Source organism: Taurulus bubalis, assembly GCF_910589615.1.
Source record: "Taurulus bubalis genome assembly, chromosome: 12".
Lineage (NCBI taxonomy): Eukaryota > Metazoa > Chordata > Actinopteri > Perciformes > Cottidae > Taurulus > Taurulus bubalis.
In genome coordinates this window covers 22,055,165-22,077,608 of record NC_136600.1, presented here as the reverse complement: position 1 = coordinate 22,077,608, position 22,444 = coordinate 22,055,165, and the positions used below count along the sequence as shown (strand labels likewise).

General features: G+C 40.9%; 2 protein-coding genes across 2 annotated transcripts; both read left to right on the top strand.

The window, feature by feature from the left end:
* The first annotated feature begins 13,288 nt into the window (after window positions 1-13,288).
* On the top strand, window positions 13,289-22,088 carry tcea3 (transcription elongation factor A (SII), 3). Its single transcript, XM_079227832.1, has 15 exons — window positions 13,289-13,429; window positions 14,230-14,292; window positions 14,430-14,535; window positions 14,660-14,750; window positions 17,696-17,755; window positions 17,897-17,968; window positions 18,061-18,129; window positions 18,235-18,297; window positions 18,382-18,456; window positions 19,063-19,223; window positions 19,374-19,427; window positions 19,954-20,114; window positions 20,227-20,373; window positions 21,428-21,499; window positions 21,584-22,088. The coding sequence occupies exons 1-15, from the start codon at window positions 13,361-13,363 to the stop codon at window positions 21,590-21,592; spliced, it is 1,272 nt and encodes a 423-aa protein (XP_079083958.1). The 5' UTR covers window positions 13,289-13,360; the 3' UTR covers window positions 21,593-22,088.
* On the top strand, window positions 16,032-17,099 carry LOC306745175 (uncharacterized protein; the record flags this gene model as incomplete). The annotated part of the gene is made up of 4 exons (XM_079227927.1): window positions 16,032-16,306; window positions 16,391-16,504; window positions 16,765-16,866; window positions 16,955-17,099. The coding sequence occupies 4 exons, from the start codon at window positions 16,032-16,034 to the stop codon at window positions 17,097-17,099; spliced, it is 636 nt and encodes a 211-aa protein (XP_079084053.1).
* Window positions 22,089-22,444: the final 356 nt, after the last annotated feature.

Sequence of the window (22,444 nt, the reverse complement as noted above, 5' to 3'; positions counted from 1 at the left end):
GCTTTCTAAAGTCTGAGAGAATGTATTTATTTTATCTCGGCTTGGCCTTGGGGACTACACATTCTTAACAGAGTTACAAACCGAGGGCAGGACTTTGATTCATCATTATTTCTTTATGAAAGTGCAATACTAAATCAGTGGAGCGCCCCTTAAATGAAATGACCAAAGCCACCTGCCATGCAGCAGACTTTGAGCTCCTCAGCATCGGCTTGCACAACTTGAAGTTAGAGCAACTTTGTAATCTTCAGTTCACATTAATCAATGCTTGACATTTTGGATTCATACAAAATTCCGAATGTCATGTGCTCTTCTCGCTCCTGCCGTCAGGCAGACGCTACAGGAGTCTGAAGTCCATAACCACGAGACCGACGAACCGTTTCTACCCGCAGGCCATTGTAGCAATGCATAGTGCACTTCATACACTGAGCAATACTATTGTCAGATTTTTGTGCAATACTGTTTGATTTTGTCCCGTATTTTTATAATTTTTTTACCTTAAGTTTATTCTAATTCTGTGAGGACCCAGCAAAATAAGCTTTTCATTGTATAGAATAACTGTCTGTTATCTGTGCATATGACAGTAAAATAATCTTGAATCTTCTGACTCTGGGGAGTCTTTACAACAGAGTGACGGCCCCAGTGGTAATGATGTAGTCTTCTATATTTTCAACTTTTCAACCTTTGCTGATAGTGACAAACTACATGCTTCCTCAAACTCATGACCTCTTCAGCGGCTCCCTTTTTTACAAATGACCTAAGTTGTTTGCTAAAGTTTCCTAATAGACTTTTCCAATATATCTGCCACCACTGAGATACAGTTTATGGAAACTTATACAGCGATTATGATCTATTTCCTGTTATTCATTGTCTACATCTGCGGTTATCCCTGATCATGATTATCCTTTCTTCCACTTTATAGATTAACAGCAGTTTGCTTCAACAAAGGATACACGTGTTTGAAGACTGAAATATTATGAGCTGAAGGTCACAGTTCAGCGTTAAACGTACTGGAAATGATTTCTTGCTGCTTTAAGGCCAAAGTTTTGAATCTAACATCCTGGTAATCTGTCATGGCTCTGCTTGTTTTGGCACAACACCTACATGTTGCATTACGTTGTTCCTTTGGCGCTACAAGCAGAAGTGAGTGTTTTGCATCTCCGGGTGTGTCCTTGTAGCTTTCTTATAATGTTTGCAGATACGTCTAAATGAAACAATATTTTCATGATCAATATCAAATCTTAGGATCTGTGCATATGACATGCAAGATAACTTCACTGCCCCTGCTAGCTGCATCCCATCATATTGTAAAAACACCAGTATGATTACAGAAAGTAGATTTTGATCAACCACCATGTCTAGAAGACAGAAGGGATTTTTTTTTATCCCAAGGATGATATAGTGTAAGATTGCTCAGGCATTTAATTTGGGCTTTAATTTGAAGCGTATGTGTGTGTGGGCTGAGGTTCTGCGCACACATCTGTGATGACAGGACAGAGACACAGTAATGACAGAGATTTCACAATTTCTTGCCACAACACAAATCAAACTTGCCCCAGCCCGGTATCTGTGCTATTACCTCTCTTGAAAAAGGATTTATTCACCCAAGGGAACGATTATAACGTCCTGCTAACCCACTATGAATTGGGAGCTTCTCACTTCAAGCCTCTGCTTGGTGCATTATTTCGCTCTATGCGGTCTCCCCTGATGCAAGACAAACTTTAAATACTCAATGCAGCTCAAACTGAGTCAGGAAATGGAGATGTTTTAGATTAAGCTGCACTCGGGAAGCACATGACTCTGTGGATGTGACATCATCCGGAGGGTGTAAAGGGGAAACATATGTCTTAGTTGAACTGAATGATTGGAGAGTGTGTGTGTGTGTGTGTGTGTGTGTCCGTCCTCGTCTATGTGTTGCTGTGTTGCCGGGGTACGGCTCTGAGAAATGTCCACAAGTTCTTCATGAAGGGAAATAGTCCAAACAACTGTGGTATAGTTATCTCCTGGTGTATTATAAAGAGGAAACCCCTACTTTACAATAAGCCACAAAGCCTGCAGTCAGGAATAATTATGCTATAAATCATAAGTTACTGTTGTCAGGTTAAAACCTCGTAGCTCCAAAGTTTTAACTTAACTTAAGTTGGATACTTTCCTTATCTGACTGAAAATACTTTAATTCTGAACTTACTTGAAAAGATGAAACATAAAGATATGTCTGAAAACATGACAATGTGGAGAGGCAGAGTTCTCCCTGGACAGCAATGAAAACATGAACATCTGGGCAGCAACACTGTAATAACGATTGTTTGGCCTGCATACACTAAAGCTGTCTAAAAAAACAATACAGCCTAAATACAAGTAACACAACGGAGAGATATTTGACAGCCAAAGTTACTGTAAATCAAAGGACTTCACCCACACAGGTGTTTTCAATCAATGCTGATTGGCCCTGTAATCAGGTGTACGTTGGGTGGAGCTATGCTGAGTTTTAAATGATATCACCAAACTCTAAGATTGGTGATAACACAGGGTAATGTGTCACGCCCAAACATCTTTCATTTCTGGTTTAGAATTGATACAAAAAACAAAGATATTATCTTCATTCCTTCTTTTAAGATAAGATGAAATAATATTCATCTCTATTAATAAAACCCCAAACAGACTTGGATCTCCGAGTGGAGCAGGACTCAGATGCAGCTGAACACCGGTTTGAGTAAAGCCGTGAATCACCAGATCAACGTGTGTGTGTGTGTGTGTGTGTGTGTGTGAGTGTGTGTGTGTGCTCACGTCCATGTGTCATTTAGAAAGTGATGTCATGATGGCCGGATGGAACATGCTAGAAAACGGCAGTGCGAGAGCATAGACAGGACGGTCTCTGCTGTTAGGAGGCAGCGGGTGAGGTAATTTGAGGTGGTGTGTGTGTGTGTGTGTGTGTGTGGGGGGGGGGGGGGGGGGGGGGGGTACCAAAATAGCCTGCAGGAGAGAAATAGAATCTGTTATTTTACTTCAGAGTTCAGGAGCATGGGGGTGTTACCGTAGATCCAAGCTGCTGCTGGTGAGGCAAAATAAAGTGTGAGAGACACTCACACAGGGAGAGCCAGCACTGAGCATTCCTGGCATTACAGCCCGCTGACAAACAATCCTAACTTCATCCAGTGAGCCTCGCCAACTGAATGGCTGCAGTGTGCAGAGTTTACCCACCGAGGGGGGGCAGTGCCCAGCCCGATCCTCCACTGGATCCTCCACTCCTTCCCAATCCAAACACTGTGAGGTGCAACTGTCAACTCAGTGCTATAGCCTCATCTTTAGTGTTTGTAAGTACACATGCAATTATTTTTGTATTAATCATTCGATTGTTATGCTCATTATTAAAGCACCAGGTGGCCTTTTCACGGTCGTAACATTTATACAGCAAAAACATGGTCATAAATTCTGCAAAAAAGCATAAGCAAACATCTGCTTCTATAAAAAAAGAAGAAGAAGAAAAAAAAGATCTGTCAACTGGGATTAGAAAGATTCGACAGCAAAAAATAACATCCACCTTATAAAAGAGATTTTATGAGAACACAACTGCTGCTTTTATGAGAACGCCCCCCTTATACTCTGTGGCAAAGATCAAACTCTGGTCTTCTATTCTAGCATCACACAGCCACATGTAACTCTGCATTACAGTCATTATTCATACTGGTGTCTCTTGGAAGAGCAAAAGTAATGTGGTGGAGATTGAAAGTTCATTTTTGACCTGATCAAAAAAAACAAGATGACTGACAAAAAGGAGCGTTTTTATCAACTCACATGAGCTCCCCCATCGTCATGGCATTGACAGCTTGCCACACCTTACTCTGTGTGTTCACCCGCTTAAACGTGAGCATCTATCTTTGACATGTTTGCTCACCATAGTAGTTGCCCTCCTTTGGATTCTTCAACATCAGTTGACCCTTCTCACCGATGTCCCGCTCCCTGCATTCCTGCAGCAGGCCAGGAAGTGCAATGTTGAGAGAAGGGCCTGCTTGTGCTCTACATCAACACCGGTGGTGGAGGGAGGATTGTTGAAGATGTTGAAGGGTGTCGGTGACTCATGCGAGAGGACTTGGGTCCGATCTGATGTGGGTTTTTGTTTGCTCGGGCTCCAGTTTAAACTCACTGTTACCCGTCTCAGAGCTGCTCTTCACCCGCTGTCGTCGGCTGGCCGCTCAACCCCCACAATCTGCCTGCCGCTGCCAGACTGAGGTCATTTGGCGACCGACTCCCCGATCACATCAGCTCAATCTGGTTGTAATAACTTCACGGCTTTGAGTTGATATCAATCTGAGCTAAATCGTTAAACGCTCCACATGTTGGTGTTGTTCCAATGTCATTGGAGAACTTTTTAAGGATGGCAATCTCCCCACTCAAAACCGTCAGCTTCTGTCAAACTGCATTTCTTCTCTGTCTGTAACTGAGATCAGATGGAAAATGAAGCCTCTTCAAAACACATAAATCAGGGATTCGTTTTGCCGGTATACATTTCACTTCTGAGAAGCTTTTGCTCCAAACTATCGGGGGAACTGTCAAAAAAACATCATGGCAGCCTCCACAAACCTTTTCACCCCCTAAACATGTCAGAGTGCTGTTATTAAATTAAAGGCTGCAAACTGATTTTTAAACTTTATTGAACTTTCTTACATGAGGGAAATTAGCAGCGGTTTAAAAATTAGGTATCCATGTCCACTACAGGCCATACATGTCATAGTTGGTATTGATATTTACATAATTCACTTGAATTTAATTTAAAAATAAACATCACATAATTTAAAAACCAAACGTTAGGAAATATGTCTCTGATGTCATACAATAATTACCCCCAAGATTAAACACTTTTCTTTTCTATTAATTATTCAAAAGCATATCCAAGCATTAAACTATGCTTGTTAAACAGCCAAAGGGAGTGAATTAGGAGCAGGTAATTACCATGGTGTGTTCCAGCTGTTCTGCTGATTATTTTAATTATTGTAGTCAGTTAGTTTTTATGGTGAGATGTAAAACTGAGTAGTTTCCTTTTCTCATGAAATCATTTTATCTGCCTACAAAAAGGTTTAAAGTTTATCGTTAATAGACGAGGCATAAGCAGGACGAGCCAAGGAATAATAATAAAAAGAGCTATTTTCCTTCTTGTGATAGGCCCAGTAACTTATCATGAACTGTTATTTCAAATATCCAGCTGAAGCGATATTTTCTTATTAATAATACGATTATATATTTCATGGTGTGTTGACTTTGGTCTGTCTATTGTATGCTTTGAGCTCGGTATTTTCCAGTCACTGGTTTTATCTCGACCGGCTGGAAGCGTAGCACCAGAACGTGTGGATTTGGAACAACTAGCTTGATCCATGTGTGTCAACCTCAACATCGAATATAAGCCTCTACTTTCCCCATGGATAAGATTATAAAATGTGGACATTTTACAGTGAGGACATAGAGCCCTCGAGGCTTGTGTTCCAGCCTAGTCAGCCCGTTTCCTTTAAGTTCATATTGTTTTTCCCTTCTTGCAAGACTTCCCCTATTAGCTTACTTGATATAAATTAAAAAGAAAACTGAATACGTATGAAATTGTTAATTTTTATCTAACGGTTGCTCTCAAAGAGAAGTGTTCTTTCTAATAATAACCTACGACTGTCTCATGGTGTTCCCCATGGCTTCATCTTAGGCCCCAATTTATTTGTATAATATGTTTCCACTCTTCTTTAAGCCCTCAAAGTTGTTACTCTGACAATTTGCAGCTTAACTTGACTGTCTGTTTTAATTTGGGTTTCTAGATTTTCTCCAGCTTAAAAACAGAGGTTCTGGAATTTCTAAGTGGGTCTTCGTCTTTAAATGTGCGTACATATGCCAGACATCTGGGCCATTTAGACGAATAAATAACTTCTGATGCTTGATCGTGAAAAAAACATCTGTGAAGCGTCTTACAGTTGCTCTATAAATTAACTTGATTTGACATGGATGAAATGCATTTTCTCAAAGACTGAAGGAGTACCAGTGTATACGGCCTGCTCAAGTGCAGCCAACTGTAACCTTTAACAATCACCCAAGTGATTCAATAACCTGCCTTCCACAGCTATGTGGCACGGAGATGATTCGATTGGATTATATTGCTTTTCCTCATCTTCATAATCGTTTTGTTTTTCTTCTGCTGGTCTATTTCCTGATAAGGATGGACATCCTGATTGTCTGCTTTTTTTCAGATCCCTCTGTTGAAGGCTGCATAAAGCGAGCTGCAAATCACAGATACAGTAAAATGACATCAATAGAAACATTACCTTGATGTTATTACAGCCGAAAGAGAAAATGCATACATTGTCGTCATGTGATCTGTTCGCAGGAAGTCAGAGCAGATGAAGTAAGGTCTCAGCTGAGACACGTCCTCTGCTCCGAGGCCTTTTTCACTTCCTGGACCCCACATAGACAGAGAGTGTCTGTGTGCTGTCAGTGAACTGAACCAGAAACAAATACACACAGCATCCTTTTCCCACCTGCCCCACAAGACACACAAAACACACACCCACAGCATACATTTACTTGCCTAACACACACACATACACATGGATACACACACAAACACACACAAACACAAACACACACGCATTAGTACATATTCTGACATCATCACCCGAGACCTCCTGACATCACCCACGCATTAACAAGTCTGCTTGTGTTGACCTTGGGGTGACCTCCAAGGCCATCGGGAGGCCTTTTTTTTTATATATATATTCTTTTTATTGCAGCTCTTGGACAGAATTCCTTGTTTCCTTTGGGCTGTTCGAGTCTCATGTGGTAGCAATAAATCCTCCGCAAACTTGAAACGAACACTGCAGAAAGATGTTTGGATAGCCCCTCATGCTTCTTTTTTTAAATATCTTTTTTTCTTCCCATAAGCCGATTTTCTTTCTTTTGTTTATTTTTGTTTTGTGCCTGATGTGGACAACTTGTACTTTAGGACGGTTTTCTCTTCGATGACTGAAATAATAATTCGATTGGGTCCCAGTACTTACTTAAATATATAAGTTCATTACAACACAAATCTGACTTCAGAGGAGATCCTGGTACATATTGTACGCATTAACACGGACATACCAACAACCTAAAGTCACGTTTCACTTACTCAGATTTATACGTCACACAAAGTCATGTATACTTTACACCAGAGAGGAGGCAAACCAATGTTGTGTCACACTTTATCATGACTAATGAACTTAATCAAGGTCCTCGTCTTATCTCTACCTTGAGACACCCAGAGCCTCCTCAAATAGCGCAGTGTGAAGGACTCTGAGGGCTCTCCAAATACCAAACCATGACCATTGATTAATCATACATTTCTTTATGTCTAATAATAATATTTTTCCATGACAGTGGTCGATTTCACTGTTTTAAGTTCCTCCCATGGATCCTCTCAGGGGAAGAAATGTACAGAAAATGGAAAAAGAGGAGACAATGGTTTTTTTCACAGCTATGCACACGCAAAAGGTATTTGATCCCACAGAAAAAGTAATGAACCATGGCTGTGCACCATATGAATTGAACAAACCTTTATCAGCAACAAAAAACATATACATCTCTTAAAATGATTATTATGTATATTAACAGGTAACCAGACATACAGTTAAAGCCATTGGCAGCAGCTCAAAGAAACCATGTGCGTATTCAGAAAAGAATCAGCCAGGTGACAACAACTGGAACACAAAGCAATATATCAGTCAGACAGACCCAGAAAAGAAATGTAACGCCTGGAGCGACACATGAGCTGTGACACATGTTAGTCTTCAGCATACAGCACAGAGTGCAGCTGTAGCCTGAAGCTATATCTGAGGGCTGATTCACAGCGCTTCTTATTCAGGAAAAATCATTTTTCTCATCTCTTGAAAAGTTGATAGTCAGCATAAACACGTTGCTACCGTTCTTCATATTCTTACCACAGTCGTTCTAAGAGAGCTACAGTACATGTGTTACCATTTCTGATCAGCTAATAAAAAATATGTGTGCTATTTTTCTCTTCAAGGTTGTGCAGCAATATATTTCTTTTCAAAATGTATTTTCCTGTATTAATTAAATATTGCACTTCCAAAACTTGGGTGATTTACCCAAATGTAACATTTTCCATATGGTTTCATGTACTTCACCGCTTTTGAATTTAGTCGTTGTCTTAAATTGCAAGAGCCATATTGGTGACTATATTACTTCTCTCTTGTACACACTTGGAAACATTTCCAACGGAGGCCAAACAAAGTCTTGATTTAACCTAAATGTGTGACATCTGTGGATTTAGAGGTTTTACACTGGAGTCACTGGAGTCCCTGTGTACAAACATTGGTAACACTTTGTAATTACTACACACTATTAAACTCAGTAAAGCATGAGTAAAAACTTAATTCATCACTTATAAAGCATAATTCCAACATAAACACAGTCATAAATGTCTTATTCTTCATTAATAAGCTTGACTATTATGCGTTTCATGATTGGGTTTTCCTACTTTATAAATGATGGATTCCCCATTTGTAAATTAAGTAATATATATTGCAAACCAATTACTAAGGATGTATAGATGACACACTAATGGTTAACATGTGCTTTATAAACGTGTTTTAATACTGCAATTCATGATTAATTCAGTTACTAGTCGTTAGTTAAGTATTAAGTATTTAGTGTGACCCCATCTGAAGTGAGGACTATCTATGCTTTACAAAGCATTAATAAATGACATTGAAATGCCAGCAGTGCTTTACTCATGCTTTACTTATGCTAACTAGTGTGTAGTTATTGTAAAGTGCTACCCAAACATCTAATAGAATCCAATTCCAACGGAAAGCAGAAATAAAAGGTCTAATGCGCAAAGGAAAGGAAGATGCTGACGGTTTTGAAATACGGTGCTCTGATTGGATTAGTGGGCAGTTGCTGAAATGAGAGTAAGAGGGAATTTACACACTAACCCAATTGGGCTGTTGGCGTCTGAACTTCACTTCATCAATTAGCACAGCTTGATCTTAAGGCTCTGTGTGCGATGCAATGTTTGTAAACAGCTAGATTATGCTGCAATGAATGCAATTACTGAATCCCATTTACAGTTTTTGATCAGTTATCTGACTTGATCGTATCAAAGCACGGAATTCTTTCGAGCCGCTCTTTCATTCAGGACAAACTCGTTTGGTTCTTTATTTTTCCCCCTTTCAATCTCAGGCCAAAGTAGTTATGCACTTGTTTGTCAGTTTAAAGCCGAAGCTCAAACACAAACGAAGCGAGAGCTCAGAGATCAAATCGCTGCCTTGGGAAGAACCACAGGATCTTTTTGCAGACACACTATACATATGACTTAATGTCTGTCCTGTGTGCCGATGTGTAATTGACGGTTGTGGATAAGTTATAGTACATATTTCACATATCCCTTTCCAGCTTTCTTCTGCCTTCAAATGCATCTTCGTGTGATTCCCAGTGCAGCGATAGAGTGAATCCTTTTCTTCATGATCTGCAGTTCAGTTGACTTCCAGTCAAGGTATATATTAGAGTCAGGCTTCGGTTAAACACATCTTGCTTAGGGCATAATTCAGATTTAGTTTGGTTTGTCATTTAGTTATTTTGGTTGGATTGTGCCTAACGGTGGCACCACCGGTTATTTTGGTCAAAGGCAGCCTAAAATAGTGGCAACACCAAAACAGTTTTGGATATGTGAGATTTGGTGTGTGTGTGTGTGTGTGTGTGTGTGTGTGTGTGTGTGTGTGTGTGTGTGTGTGTGTGTGTGTGTGTGTGTGTGTGTGTGTGTGTGTGTGTGTGGGGCAGTAAATAGAGACTTAAGAGACAGCTGAAGACACAAGGATGTTCTTAAAGTCTTTGGGTGGTCCAACCTCTTCGGGAGATTCAACCATACTTTTTGCGGGTGCCGACGCCAAACAGTGGTCATTATTAGCAGACGAGCCAACCCCACCAGGCCAGGATCGCCTTCCAGCCGACTGCAAGATGTGAACATCTAAACATTTCTCCCACTCTGTTTTGACATGCTCTATTACAGGTTTCTGCCTCCTGCACCAGATCCAGAAAAAGAAATTCACGGCTAAATTAAATCATTCATTTTCTGGGCTGATGTCATCCAAAAAGTGCCATAATTGCCGAGGCCTGGCGTCTCTGGTCTGTGACTGGGAGGTGCTTGGATAGGAAAGTAGACTGGTGGATGTTCCCTGTGTTAACTCTTTGTCTGTGGAAGCATGCGTGATGGACTGTAGAGTACAGTAAGGGGGCGAGGGACCACTTTCCTCGCCCCCTTTAACTTTCTAGTGCATTTACAAGCAGAGACGAGATATGACTGGATGTGGTCAGACCACGGAGGCTAATGATAGACTCTCAAACGCAGCAGCAGCTGATCTGCAGGGTGCTTCAGTGAAATGCATGGGAATGCACACAGATGCAGTTATGTAACTATGGAGAGCGCCTTTCGTCTGTCAGGAATACAAATCTTTCTTTAATGCGTCTGGTTTTCTATATGCACATCAAGTATTCAGATCATCACAAAAACTCTTCAATCACTTTTATTCCCTAAAAACACTTCAACCGCTGCAATATAAATGCATTTTTAAATACACGTGACCCTGTCTGTGTATTGCTATTGTGGATTATTTACTGCTTTTACTACTATTTTACTGTTTATTTATATTACTTGTTTACCCGTCTGCTGCTGCAATTTCCCCACTGCAGGACTAATAAAGGAATACCTTATCTTATCTTATATTTAGTAAAAGCATGCAAACATATTGCGTCACAAGTAAAAGTCCTGCACTCAAAATTTTAAAAAGTAACACATCTCATCGGTAGAACAATGTGATTAAAGCTGCACTAATCAATAGTTAAGGAAAAGCAATTGTTTTAATGTCAACGTAATGTGTGAGGGAACGCTAGTGGTGACAAAGCTCCATATAATTATCAGCAACTGTTGTTCCTTTTAGTGTCTTCCAGCTCCTTGTTTTGGCTCCAGTGGACCAACAGAACCAAACAGCAGCCGAAAGCCTCAGTTCAGGACGAGCTACTTAGTTACTGGACCAAGTAGCAGTAAAGAGACCGAGCACAGAGCTGTCTGGATTTACATTCATCAGGTTGACACAAAGGTGACTGCAAATGAAAGCTAATGTTTCCCTGCACACTGCTGAGTGTGTACATACACAACTGTTAACGAGCTTACTGTTAACAAGTTAGCTATGTCCACTTTATAGTGTCAAGTCCATAAATAATGAAGTGTTCTGTACGTGTTCATGTTGATGTTGCAGCTGGTTTCTGCTGCTGTTTTGCAGGTTTAAAGCATCATAGTGTTTTGCACATTAGAGTTTATTTTGTCCGACGCAGGGAAAGAGGTCAGACTTCAGAAGGGGGAGCAGATATTTTTCTTCATCCTCTGCTTCTTTCTTTCCACAGCCCCAAGCCGACGGGTTTAGTCCACAGAGTTAAAGGATGTTGTGGGTTGATCTTGATCACTGGTCCTTCCTCTCTTACCACAGGTCGCTGTCCCACTTCTCTAGCTGACTGGCACTCTCTCTCTCTACCTGCCAGTCACAGGGGGGCGGGGTCATATACGCTCAGCCGCTTATGTAACAGCGTTGTAAAGAGATAATACTCTTTGCTCGCGACAAGCTTGCAGACTGTACTTTCACCTGCGGTCATTAACACAGTTATCTTAAAGTCCCGCGCCACAAACATGAGTGTCACAGTTTGTTCTTAGAATAATGGGACATGTTTTCATATCTCAGAGTTTGAAATTTGAACACACTCAGGTCAGAGGTTTAAGTTTTCCAGCCACTACTGTTCAGTAATGATGATATATAATTACGTTGGAGAGCACCGCCGTCTACATTGACTGTCCATATACAATAAGTATGTTTTTTCCAGACCAATTACAACCTCAAAACCTTCATCCCACTGATATTTAATCTAACTTCGTGACTTGCATGTCCTCGCTTCCCACAGGAAGATGGAGGCTTCCAGCAGCAGGGACGTCTCTGACCTGAGCTGTAGTGGGGCTCCATTCCCAGTAGCCTGTGGGAGTAAGCCTGCATGCCTTCCAGTACTGCGTGTTTTCCCTTGAAGACATTTGCTATGAAAACAGTCTGTAAGTGATTGCTTCCAAGAAGTTGTCAAAGATTATATGTAAACACTTTTTTTCCACATTGGATACAAAGGACCTTGTAGAAAGCACTTTCTACGGTAATATCGAGTCATTTTGTTTTCTAAAGGTTTGTTTAACTGACCTCAGTTAACTAAAGCAGCACATACTCGTGCAATTACAGGCTCATGTTATTTTAAAATATATCATTCCAGTTCAATATTAGGATCACTGACTGGGCGTCTCTGCACTTTTCTGGAAAACGGCCCCACAGTCTCAACAGACATGATTTCCCAACACATGTTAATATGTAATATTATGTAATATGTAAGCTAAAAGGGATGCAAGAAGCAAGCATACTCACTACAAAATTGTACCGATATTATTTTACACTTCTGAAACTGTATAAATGGGCTTAATGCATTTTTGTATTTATATTTACATATATCTGAATGAATACACATTTAAATGACAAAAAAATGATAATACATGTGTCTGCAAACAGGTTCCTTGAAAGGAAGAAGAACATACTATTGAAAAAGCTCAACCTTTATAGAATGTGAGCTCAGAGATCACAAAGGGAAAAGAAGCAAATAGAGGTAAACACGAGAGTTTGTGCAAGCTCAGCGTTCTGAGTTCAACAGGGAAACAAGACTTACACCCCAGCACCCTCTGCTGGCAAACAAGTAAAAAACTAAAATAACAGTCCCAACATGCAGACTTTTTAAAAACTTTGCCTGATGTACACTAACCATCTGCAACAAACACAAATGGCTCGACCCTATTGGATGATCTGTGTTCCCTAGTGTGTGAATAATACACGTGTGTGTGATCCAGTGTCAAGCCGAACTTTGACACTGCAGCTGCTGGCACTGTATCAAAACACATGGTGACATAATGCAGCTAAAACACAGGGTAGACATAATATGGAGCCAGGGGGATCACAGATACAAATAACAGCATTTAAAGAGTTTGACTCTTTGAAATAACTTGAAACGAGTCCCCTCGAGAAGTAGACATTTCTTCTGTGCATTTCAGCGTCTATATTTAGTTGTTGTCATGTGTGGCGCAGGTCAGCTGGGATCCTGCAGCAGCAGGACACGCCTCTGGACTGAATGAAGCGTGCGCTGTGCGTAAAGTCCGACCTGCAGCGGCTCCAAACCTCTTTTGACCTCATTTCACGTTTTGTTTTTTTAAAGAATAAGAGCTAATCGACATCGTTGATTCGTGTTTAGTCGAGTAAATGCAGCGATGACGCGAGAGGAAGATCTCATTCGGATTGCTAAAAAACTGGACAAGATGGTGTCTCGGAATAACACGGTGAGTCCATGTTTTGACACCCAAAGGTGGCGCGCTGTCCTGCCACCTCGTGCTGTGCAGAAGGGCCGCGAAGGTCTCCTCTGGAAACACATTTCCTCCAGAGTTACGCTGACGATCAGTTTGAATCGGTGCATATGCAACAGTGTGCACATGTGTAATATGAGCATGAGGATAACAAATGTGCAACAGGTGTGTGTGTGTGTGTGTGTGTGTGTGTACAGCGGGTTGGCGCACATTTCACTCGCAGGTCGTTTCGGCGCGCGACGCAAAAGTGAGCCAAGTTTTGCCTTCTCGTCGACAACTTTTTGTGCAAACTTTCTGCTGGTTTGTCGTTTTGGAACAGTGACTTGTGCAACAGAAAGTAAACAACGCGGCCTGTGGGCAAGGTCGTGTGCGTGCGTGCGCGCACGCGCGCGTGTGTGTGTGTGTGTGTGACTGACTGCAAACAGCCGAGCAACAGTTGTTTCATGGCGCCCTTGCATGAAAACGACAATATAGTAGTCAATAAACACTGTTAAAACTCTTAATAGCACACAGGTGAACATACATGCGTAATGCATGTTGTGATAATGTAATACGTTATTTTAATTTATGGAATTAATATGCGTTTGTTTCAAATGTAAATACTGTTAGTAGAGAAAACTGTTACTGCTTATCAACATGTGTGTGTTTTGTATGTTTACATTTGCATGAAATTCCAGCTGCATTGTACATGGTCATGTTTCTAAGCAAACACTATTTTTTATTTGTTTATTTATAGTTTTAAAGTAGGTTCGATGTTGTCTACTATTTGTGTGCAGGAAGGCGCCTTGGACCTGCTGAGGGAACTGAAAAGTTTCAATATGACTCTCAAACTTCTCCAGGTAAGCTCCAATAGATTATAGTCTACATCAGAGTACAGTTTTACATTGCTTTTCAACTGTTAGTCCTACATTAAATGCAATAACTGCATGATTATTAGGGATCGCAATGTACATGTAAGTGTGTGTGTTTGTTTAAGGAAACAAGAATCGGCATGTCCGTGAACGCTATCAGGAAGCACTCCACCGACGAGGAAGTTATTTCCTTGGCGAAGCTCCTCATTAAGGAATGGAAAAGACTTCTGGGTACTTGACTTTAATACATGATTTACTAAGTAGTTATATCGTTGTTTGTGCCTTAAATACACCAATGCACTGAATGATTTACTGATATGACCCCCTCCCATCCCCCCCCACACACACACTGCAGACTCTGAGAAACCAGCTGACATGAACAACGGTTTGGACTCCAACAAAACAGCAGTGTCTCCAAACAGCTCCCCCTCTGAGACACATGGCAGGTCAGTAGTGTCACAGCAGCTGCACAGAAACTCCACAGCTAACATGCTATGAAACACAGAAGCAGAGGCAATATAAAATAAATACAATGTTGAGTGTGACCTAACTGCTATGATGTAATCTAAACTGACTGAATGGAATCATGATGGAAGTGCAGAGGCGCAGTGAAATGGTGAGATGTTTATTTATACACACTAGACCTACACTATTTGTTTGTTTATACATTATCACAGTAATAGTACATAACTACTGAATGCATGTGTATACACATATGTGTGTTTAAAAAGCAGTTTAGCAGGTCTGTTGAAAAGTGTAGCAGCCGAGCCTCGACATTTGTTTGTTTTGTTTAGTCAAGGAGGCTTTTGAATCACTCTGTTTTCCCAGAAGAGTTTTCTACCCCGCTGACAGCTGTAAGTGGATTCACGTCATCCAAGTGTTCAGAGGCAACATTCAGCACCAAGGACAGTGCTTTTATGATTTCAAATTCAAAAGAATCCAAATAAAGCGTTAAAAGAAGCCTCATTTCATGTCAGATTTTCTAGTGACACACCATCAAGCGCTTCCATCTGTTCAAATAGAAATGTACCTTAAAATGTGCGCACACAAGATAATGCACGCTCCTGTTACTGAGGCTGTAATTTGATTATTTTTCCAAGGTTTTCATGTTTGCAAGTGCAAATGTAGGACATTTCTAAAGAGGCTTTTTCATGATGTTTTCATCTGAATCACTGAATTCTCTTCTAATTCCCTTTGGACTGGATGTATTCCTCTGGGGGAGGTAGGGTGGACGTCAGTACTGCCTGTGCCGTTCACTGGTCATGTCATTGCATTTACTGTTACTGAGTTTCATCAGCTCAGTGTGCAATGAAGGACACAGTAAAGATGCACTTTCTGAGACCCTGCTAGCTCATCAAAGGGCCTGTTGGTTTATTTGTATTCCTGCCCAAATAAGACTACGTTGCACCACAACAACAAACCTGACATAAGTGAAAGTGGTCCATGTGTGCAGGCTCTTGAACAGAGGTAAAGATGATACTTCCTTTGTTTCCGTTAGTCACAGAAGACTTGATGTCGAACCGAAACACGACTCAGATCCTGACCTGAAGAAACCCCCCGACAAAAACAGAAAAGAAAAACATGATGGAGAACACAAAGGGAGACACAAAGATGACCCCGCTGATAAAAGGCACCTGGAGGAACCCCAAAATGAGAAACACCCCCAAGAAATCAGAAAAGAGAAGCATTTGGAAGAACACAAAAAACAAGAAGCTACTCCACCGGTAATGGATGCCAAGAAACAGAAGCATATGCAAGACCTGCAGAGCGAGAGATACAAGCCGGAACCAAAGAAAGAAAGGTTGTCGGGAGAACCAAAGAAGAGACGCAAGGAAAAACACCCCGAGGAGCCCAAGAGGCACAGCTACGCAGATGACATGAAGAAGGACAAACACCGAGAGGAAAACAGACGTCAGAGGCCGATAAGCTCACCACAATGGGAGAGACCTCCGAGTGAACCCCGGAGAGAGAAACCCGCTGCTCACAAGCCAATATTTGAAAGGTGAGAGGGAGGTGGCTCATAGATTGATTTATAACGCACCGAAAAACATGGCAGCAGAGCTTCAGATTGAATTATTTATTCCAGGAGGGGCGTGATGGACGGCAGCGTTCTTTATCCCACCCGCTTCCCTTCTCCCCCCCGACCTGCTCGCCCTCCTCTCCCGATCAAACGTCCCCCTGTGGACCTGAAGAAAGACAGGTCAAGACCCTCGCCGCCCGAGCTGGAGAGCATGATGGACTGAAGTGCCACTGCATGACTTAACCACGTGTGAGTCACTCACATGCACTGGCTTTTGTTCCTCCAGTTTGACACCCAGACGCATGGCCTACCTGCTGTGCATGGTGCATGCTGTCACGGGTCAGGTGTGTCTTCATTAAGCCGATTCTGCACTTGGGGGACAGCTTTGACTCCTGAGTTGCACCGCTCATGATCTGTGTGCTCTTGTGGCATTTGTTCAGGAAGGACAGCAAAGACTCTTCCTCCCGACATCCTCGTCCTCATGCTCCTCAACCGGCCTCTCCGCCGGCTAAGCGACCTTCACTGGAAGTGAAGAAAGAGAGGTCAGGCGTGCTTTGCTGCATGTTTGAGTGAGTTTAGTGCGGAGACAATTCCCAATGAAACTCAAACAAATGTTGATTTTCACATCAGGAAGGTTCCACCGGACCCAAATGCTCCATTTGCTCCTCTTCCTCTTCACCTTCACCCCGCACCTCCTCCCCTGAAGCGTCCCTCACTGGACGGGAAAAAAGATAGGTCGGGATCAGATGAGTTCTCATTACAGGGCCGCATGTAGTCCGAAGTTTCTGGAGGGATTCTTTTGGAGGGAAAAATAGCGTGATTTCATTGGGAGTTTTCTGCTCTGCATTGAATCCTTGTGTTGTTTGTCACAGCAGGAAGGAGTCGTCGGACTCTAAACCTCCTCCACAGAAGAAGACGTCAGATCCCGTGAAGAGAGAAAGGTCCGGGATCTGTTTAGGAGTCTGTCTCTCATTCATCCTTAACATATTACTTAACTGTTGTATCTGGAGGAGCAGTAACCTCGGACTGCAATCTCCGTTTTCTCGCTAATTTTACTCAAAATATCGACTCGATACATGACTGTAACATAGTATGGGCAGTGAATCAGCAATGAAGCTTTTTCTTTTTACGTGGCTACAAAAGTAATATTGAATGATAATATTTGGGACTGTTTTATATTTAGTTAAGTGTTACATTTGAAGTTTATTGAACAGCTTTGGAAAAACCTTTGTCAGATAAAGGTTTATAATTGTACTATTATTCTCCCACTGCTTAACTATCCTGATATATTAGGAAATCAATCACATTTTTACTTGCTGTATAAAGAGCAAAAAGTCTAGATGGAGATATTTTAATGGTTTCTTTTTGCAGGAAGGACTCTTCGGATAACAAAGTGCCTAAAAAACACTCTGACGAAGCCAAGATTGAAAGGTTGGCCAGTCATTAGAGTGGAAATGTGTGTTAAGCTGTGAAACATGTTGGTTGTCCATGTTGTTGCAGCGCACCTTTTTATACTTGCACTGTCTGTGAGTGGATTTGTTTGAGAATCAAACAAATGTTTCCTTCTGTCAGGAAAGATTCATCCGACTCTAAACCGCCACTTCTCAAAAAGCCCAGTTTGGATGTCAAAAAGGAGAAACACAGGTGTGCAGGAGCAGGAAAATAAATTGTCCGGCATAATCCCAAGTGTGTGTTTTGTTCCTGTCAGTGTGTCAACTCCGTCTTTTTTGTTGCAGGAAGGAGTCCTGCGACTCCAAGCCTGGCCCGCCTGTGAAACGTCAATCAACTGACTCTAAACCTGACAGGTAGGACTGGTATGCACCACTTTAAATCTCACTCGTACTTGGAAATAGAAATGAACATTGCCAATAAAACCAGATTTACTGAAGGTTTCTCATTATTTACTGTAGACGGGAATCCACTGACTCAAAGAGAAGCAGCTCACCGCCAGCAAAGAAGCTAACGCTTGAAAGGTAAATGCATTTCTTTTCTATAAGGTTTCACAGGGTTGTTTCAACAGGAAGTGTAAAGATGATGTCATTGATCTTATATCATAGGAGAGAGTCTCAAGGCTCCAAGACTTCTCAGCCTGGACCTCCACAGAGGAAGCCCTCTACTGACAGCATCGAAAGGTATGACAATGGGATTTATTTGTTGTAATGTATGCTGATGATACGCATGGTTATTTTACATTTAATCTAGCTTGTTTTTAAGTTTGAGGTGTGGCTGTTTGCAGAGAAACATCACATCGCTCTGCAAGTTTCCCTTCAGCTTATTCTAGCATCTTTCAGTGTACTTTTTGGGGGTTTCACAGCCCGTGAATTTACTGTTTGGTTCATTCTCAAGACCCTCACCAGCCTTGTTTTCCAGCAGCAAACGGATGTTTTTGGTGAAAATATAGGTGGCCAAAAGCACAGCTCCAAATCAATGCTGTTGGTATGCCTGCTGCATGCGTCAGTCGTTTGTTAACATGTCAACTTTAATAAGCTGATCTGTCGATGTCAATCAAAAATGACTGCTTGAACAGTGATGAATGGGATTCGGTTGACATGTGGAAAGAGCCTCAGTTTTATTCTATTACACATCTAAGATTGAATGTCAAAAATGGTCTTAAAACAATCAGTGCAGCTGTTCAAACCCCAGGCTCAGTTTGGAGAAAGTACCGACTCTCCTTCCTGGAGTCAAATCAGGTCCAACGCATGTGAGGCTTCACACACTCTCTGTGTCCTTTTCTGCAGGAAGAGCAAAGCCGATACCCCTAAAACTCCCACCACCCCGACCAGCCCCATGTCCCCCAGCTTCAGCTCTGCCGGGGGGCCGCTGCCTCCTCACCTTGCTACCGGGGACTCCGTCAGAGACAAGTGCATTGACTTGCTGGCGGCTGCCCTGCGATCAGACAGTGAGGCTAAGATCACACTTTATTACTGGGAGTGCTCACTACTGCAGCTGATGTGCTCTCAATATGTCGACAATGTAACGCATGTACGACTTGTGGAACTTAGCAACACAAACTTCACTGCAGATTGACTTTTCTTTCTGGTGTTCACAGACGACTTCAAGGACTTCATGACAAACTGTGACAGCATGGCTGCAGAGATTGAAGATCATATCCTTTAATTTAGCTAATTATTGGTTTGACTAATATGCTCATTCAGCGATGAGCACAATACAAAGTATGCACATTTGATTATTACAGGGTTCTTACGGTCATGGAAAACCTGGAAAAGTCATGGATTTTTAAAATGGTTATTTCCAGACCTGGAAAAGTCCTTGAAAAAAAAAAAAAATCCCCAAAGTTTTGGAAAAGTCATGGAAATGTGTTATATTCATGTGTTCATGACGTTCACTTACGCTGAGTTTGAAATAATTAATATACTTTGAAAAGAAAGACGCTCAGAATATAAGCAGGCATACATACAGGCATCTATATAAATGTTTATTATTTTAATCAAACTATTGTCTCATTCATTTAAGGTGTACTGTATGCTTTGGAATCCTCATTGTTAGTTTAAATACTTCACTTTTTCATGTATACACATGGACATTTGGTTTAAAGTCATGGAAATCCATTGGTCAAGATGTGTATGAACCCTGTTATTACTAAGATCAGATCTACCTTGACTGCACAGCTGCACATATCTACCAGGAGACAAAGGCCACAGATATGAAATATAAAAACAGAGTCCGCAGCCGCATCAGCAACCTGAAGGACCCGAAGAACCCTGGGCTTCGTAGAAACGTCCTCGCAGGGAACATTGACTTGAGCCGCATTGCCAGCATGTCTGCTGAGGTACAGAACCCTGCAGCAGCACACTAAACCAATTCTGAACGTCTTTGCTCATGCCCAGATTTACCTTCATGCCACTCTGCTCCATTTCCTCACATTTTTTGTTTTTATGTAGGAGATGGCCAGCGATGAGCTGAAACAGCTGAGGAATGTTCTCACCCTGGAGGCCATACGGGAGCACCAAATGGCCAAAACTGGTGGCACCAGCACCGACCTGCTGCAGTGCGAGAAGTGCAGGAAGAGCAACTGCACTTACAATCAGGTAAACACAGGCTGCACATGAACATGCAGAAATACACACACACACACACACACACACACACACACACACACACACACACACACACACGCATACACCTACTGGGGCTTTTTCACATGCATGTTGTACAGTTAACATCCTCGTCTCAGACAGGTGTGTAGGAGTTTGTGTGCGTATTTTATTCAACGTTGGGTTGATGTGGAGTTTTAGCAAAGCAAAATGAATCGTTAGACAAAGAAAGTGTGTTTAAAGTTTCATTAAATTATTTAAAGAATAAGTAAGAAGGGTTGTGTTAAAACTAAGTTAGGGAAACCTTGTGACTAGAATTCTTGGAATATATTTTTTTGTAACATATCTGTATGTTGGCTTGAATTTATGGTTGACACTATTGACTGACGATGCCTTTGAAAGTGTTGCATGGTTGTTTTGATTGCTTTGTTTTCTTATTTTTACTTAGTTACCTGCTTAATTTTTTATTTGTTTTCTTTTTATGGCCCTACTTGGCCAGATGCATGGTTCATTTCTTATATTCTTTCCAATCTTTGAAGGTCATATGTCTTGTTAAATTGTAAAAATACCTAAATAAAATATCAAGTATAAAAAAAATATTTTTTTAAAAGAAGGGTTGTGTACAGCCAATGACAGACTGCAAGAAGGTGGAAGAAAGATGTAGGAGAGTGTTGCTATATTAGAAGAGATTTTCCCCCAGCAATATTTTGAATGTATGTGCTGTCATGAGAAGCCAATGGATACGGCCATTAGTCTGAGTGCAAAACATTACATGTAAACGTGAGGGCTGTGGTATGAAGATCTGCTTCGATGATATCATAGCTGTTTTATATATGTTGTTGTATCGTCTATCAAAGGAATGGAGGACTCGTAAGTCGTCTGTAATGTTGAGATCTTATGCCATTTAGAGTGGAGTAAATACTCTTAAAGTAATTAGAAGTAAGTGATTGTGGTTCATTTTTATTCCGTCCTTCTCCACATTGCTTGTTATGTGTGTATTATTTACAGTTTACAAAACCGCGCGTGTGTGTGTGTGTGTGTGTTTTAGGTGCAGACACGCAGTGCTGATGAGCCAATGACCACGTTTGTTCTGTGCAATGAGTGCGGTAACCGCTGGAAGGTATGTGTTCTTCACTGGTCTTTGTTTCAATAACTTTTTGTTGTGCAATTTTTGTAATACTTTTCTTATTTTTCTCAATTTCAGTTCTGCTGATGCCTTCCAGATGAAACCACTTTTTTTTCTGAGCATTTTCGAACTGCATTATTTTCTATAACGGGAGGGGGTTTTAAATTATTGCAGCTAGTGGTTTTAACAGATAATGGTGTTCTGATCATTTTTACTTGAATTTTTTTAGTTTTGTAAGCATGTGCTAATAATCTGGGTTTGATTTTTGTGGAATTGAAGACTGAACATCAGTTTGATGACTGTTAACAATAATGTTTATGGTGCTGTCATGATTGAAAAATTATCCAGTTAATATGATAGCTGTTAAAATGCATCAATCATCCATATGATGGCTTTTTAAACTCGCATTTAATAAAAAAAAAATAAAAAAAATTGACAGTCTTACTCAGTGTAATTTCCTGCATCATCATCAATGTCTTATGGCAGACAGAATATTCTGTTTACTTTTAAGTATGGTTTAGATTTATTATTTTATTTTCGCATAAGGTTTTCCTATAGTTCATTACATTCTTATCAGTATCTAGTTTCTTTATATGATTTTAATAAACTCAACAGGACAGACTGAACTGATGAAATAAATAAAAATGAAGCATTGCATCTACAGTTTGTTTATAACTAGAATATTGTAATTTTTTGTAAGATACAAATTGACATTTTAATTAAGAGAAAAAAAAAAATCTGTAAATCATGTCACAGACAAATGTTCATTCAAAGAAATACATTTTTAATAAAAATATTGTAAGAGTAGTTGGAAGTGTTTCTGTTGCACCGCTGGAAACATACAGTAGATGGCAATAATTTACCATAACTCAAAATGCAGGCAGGACCAGTTCCCACAATTCAATTCTTCTCTCTTCGGGTTACCAACCACAAATAAAT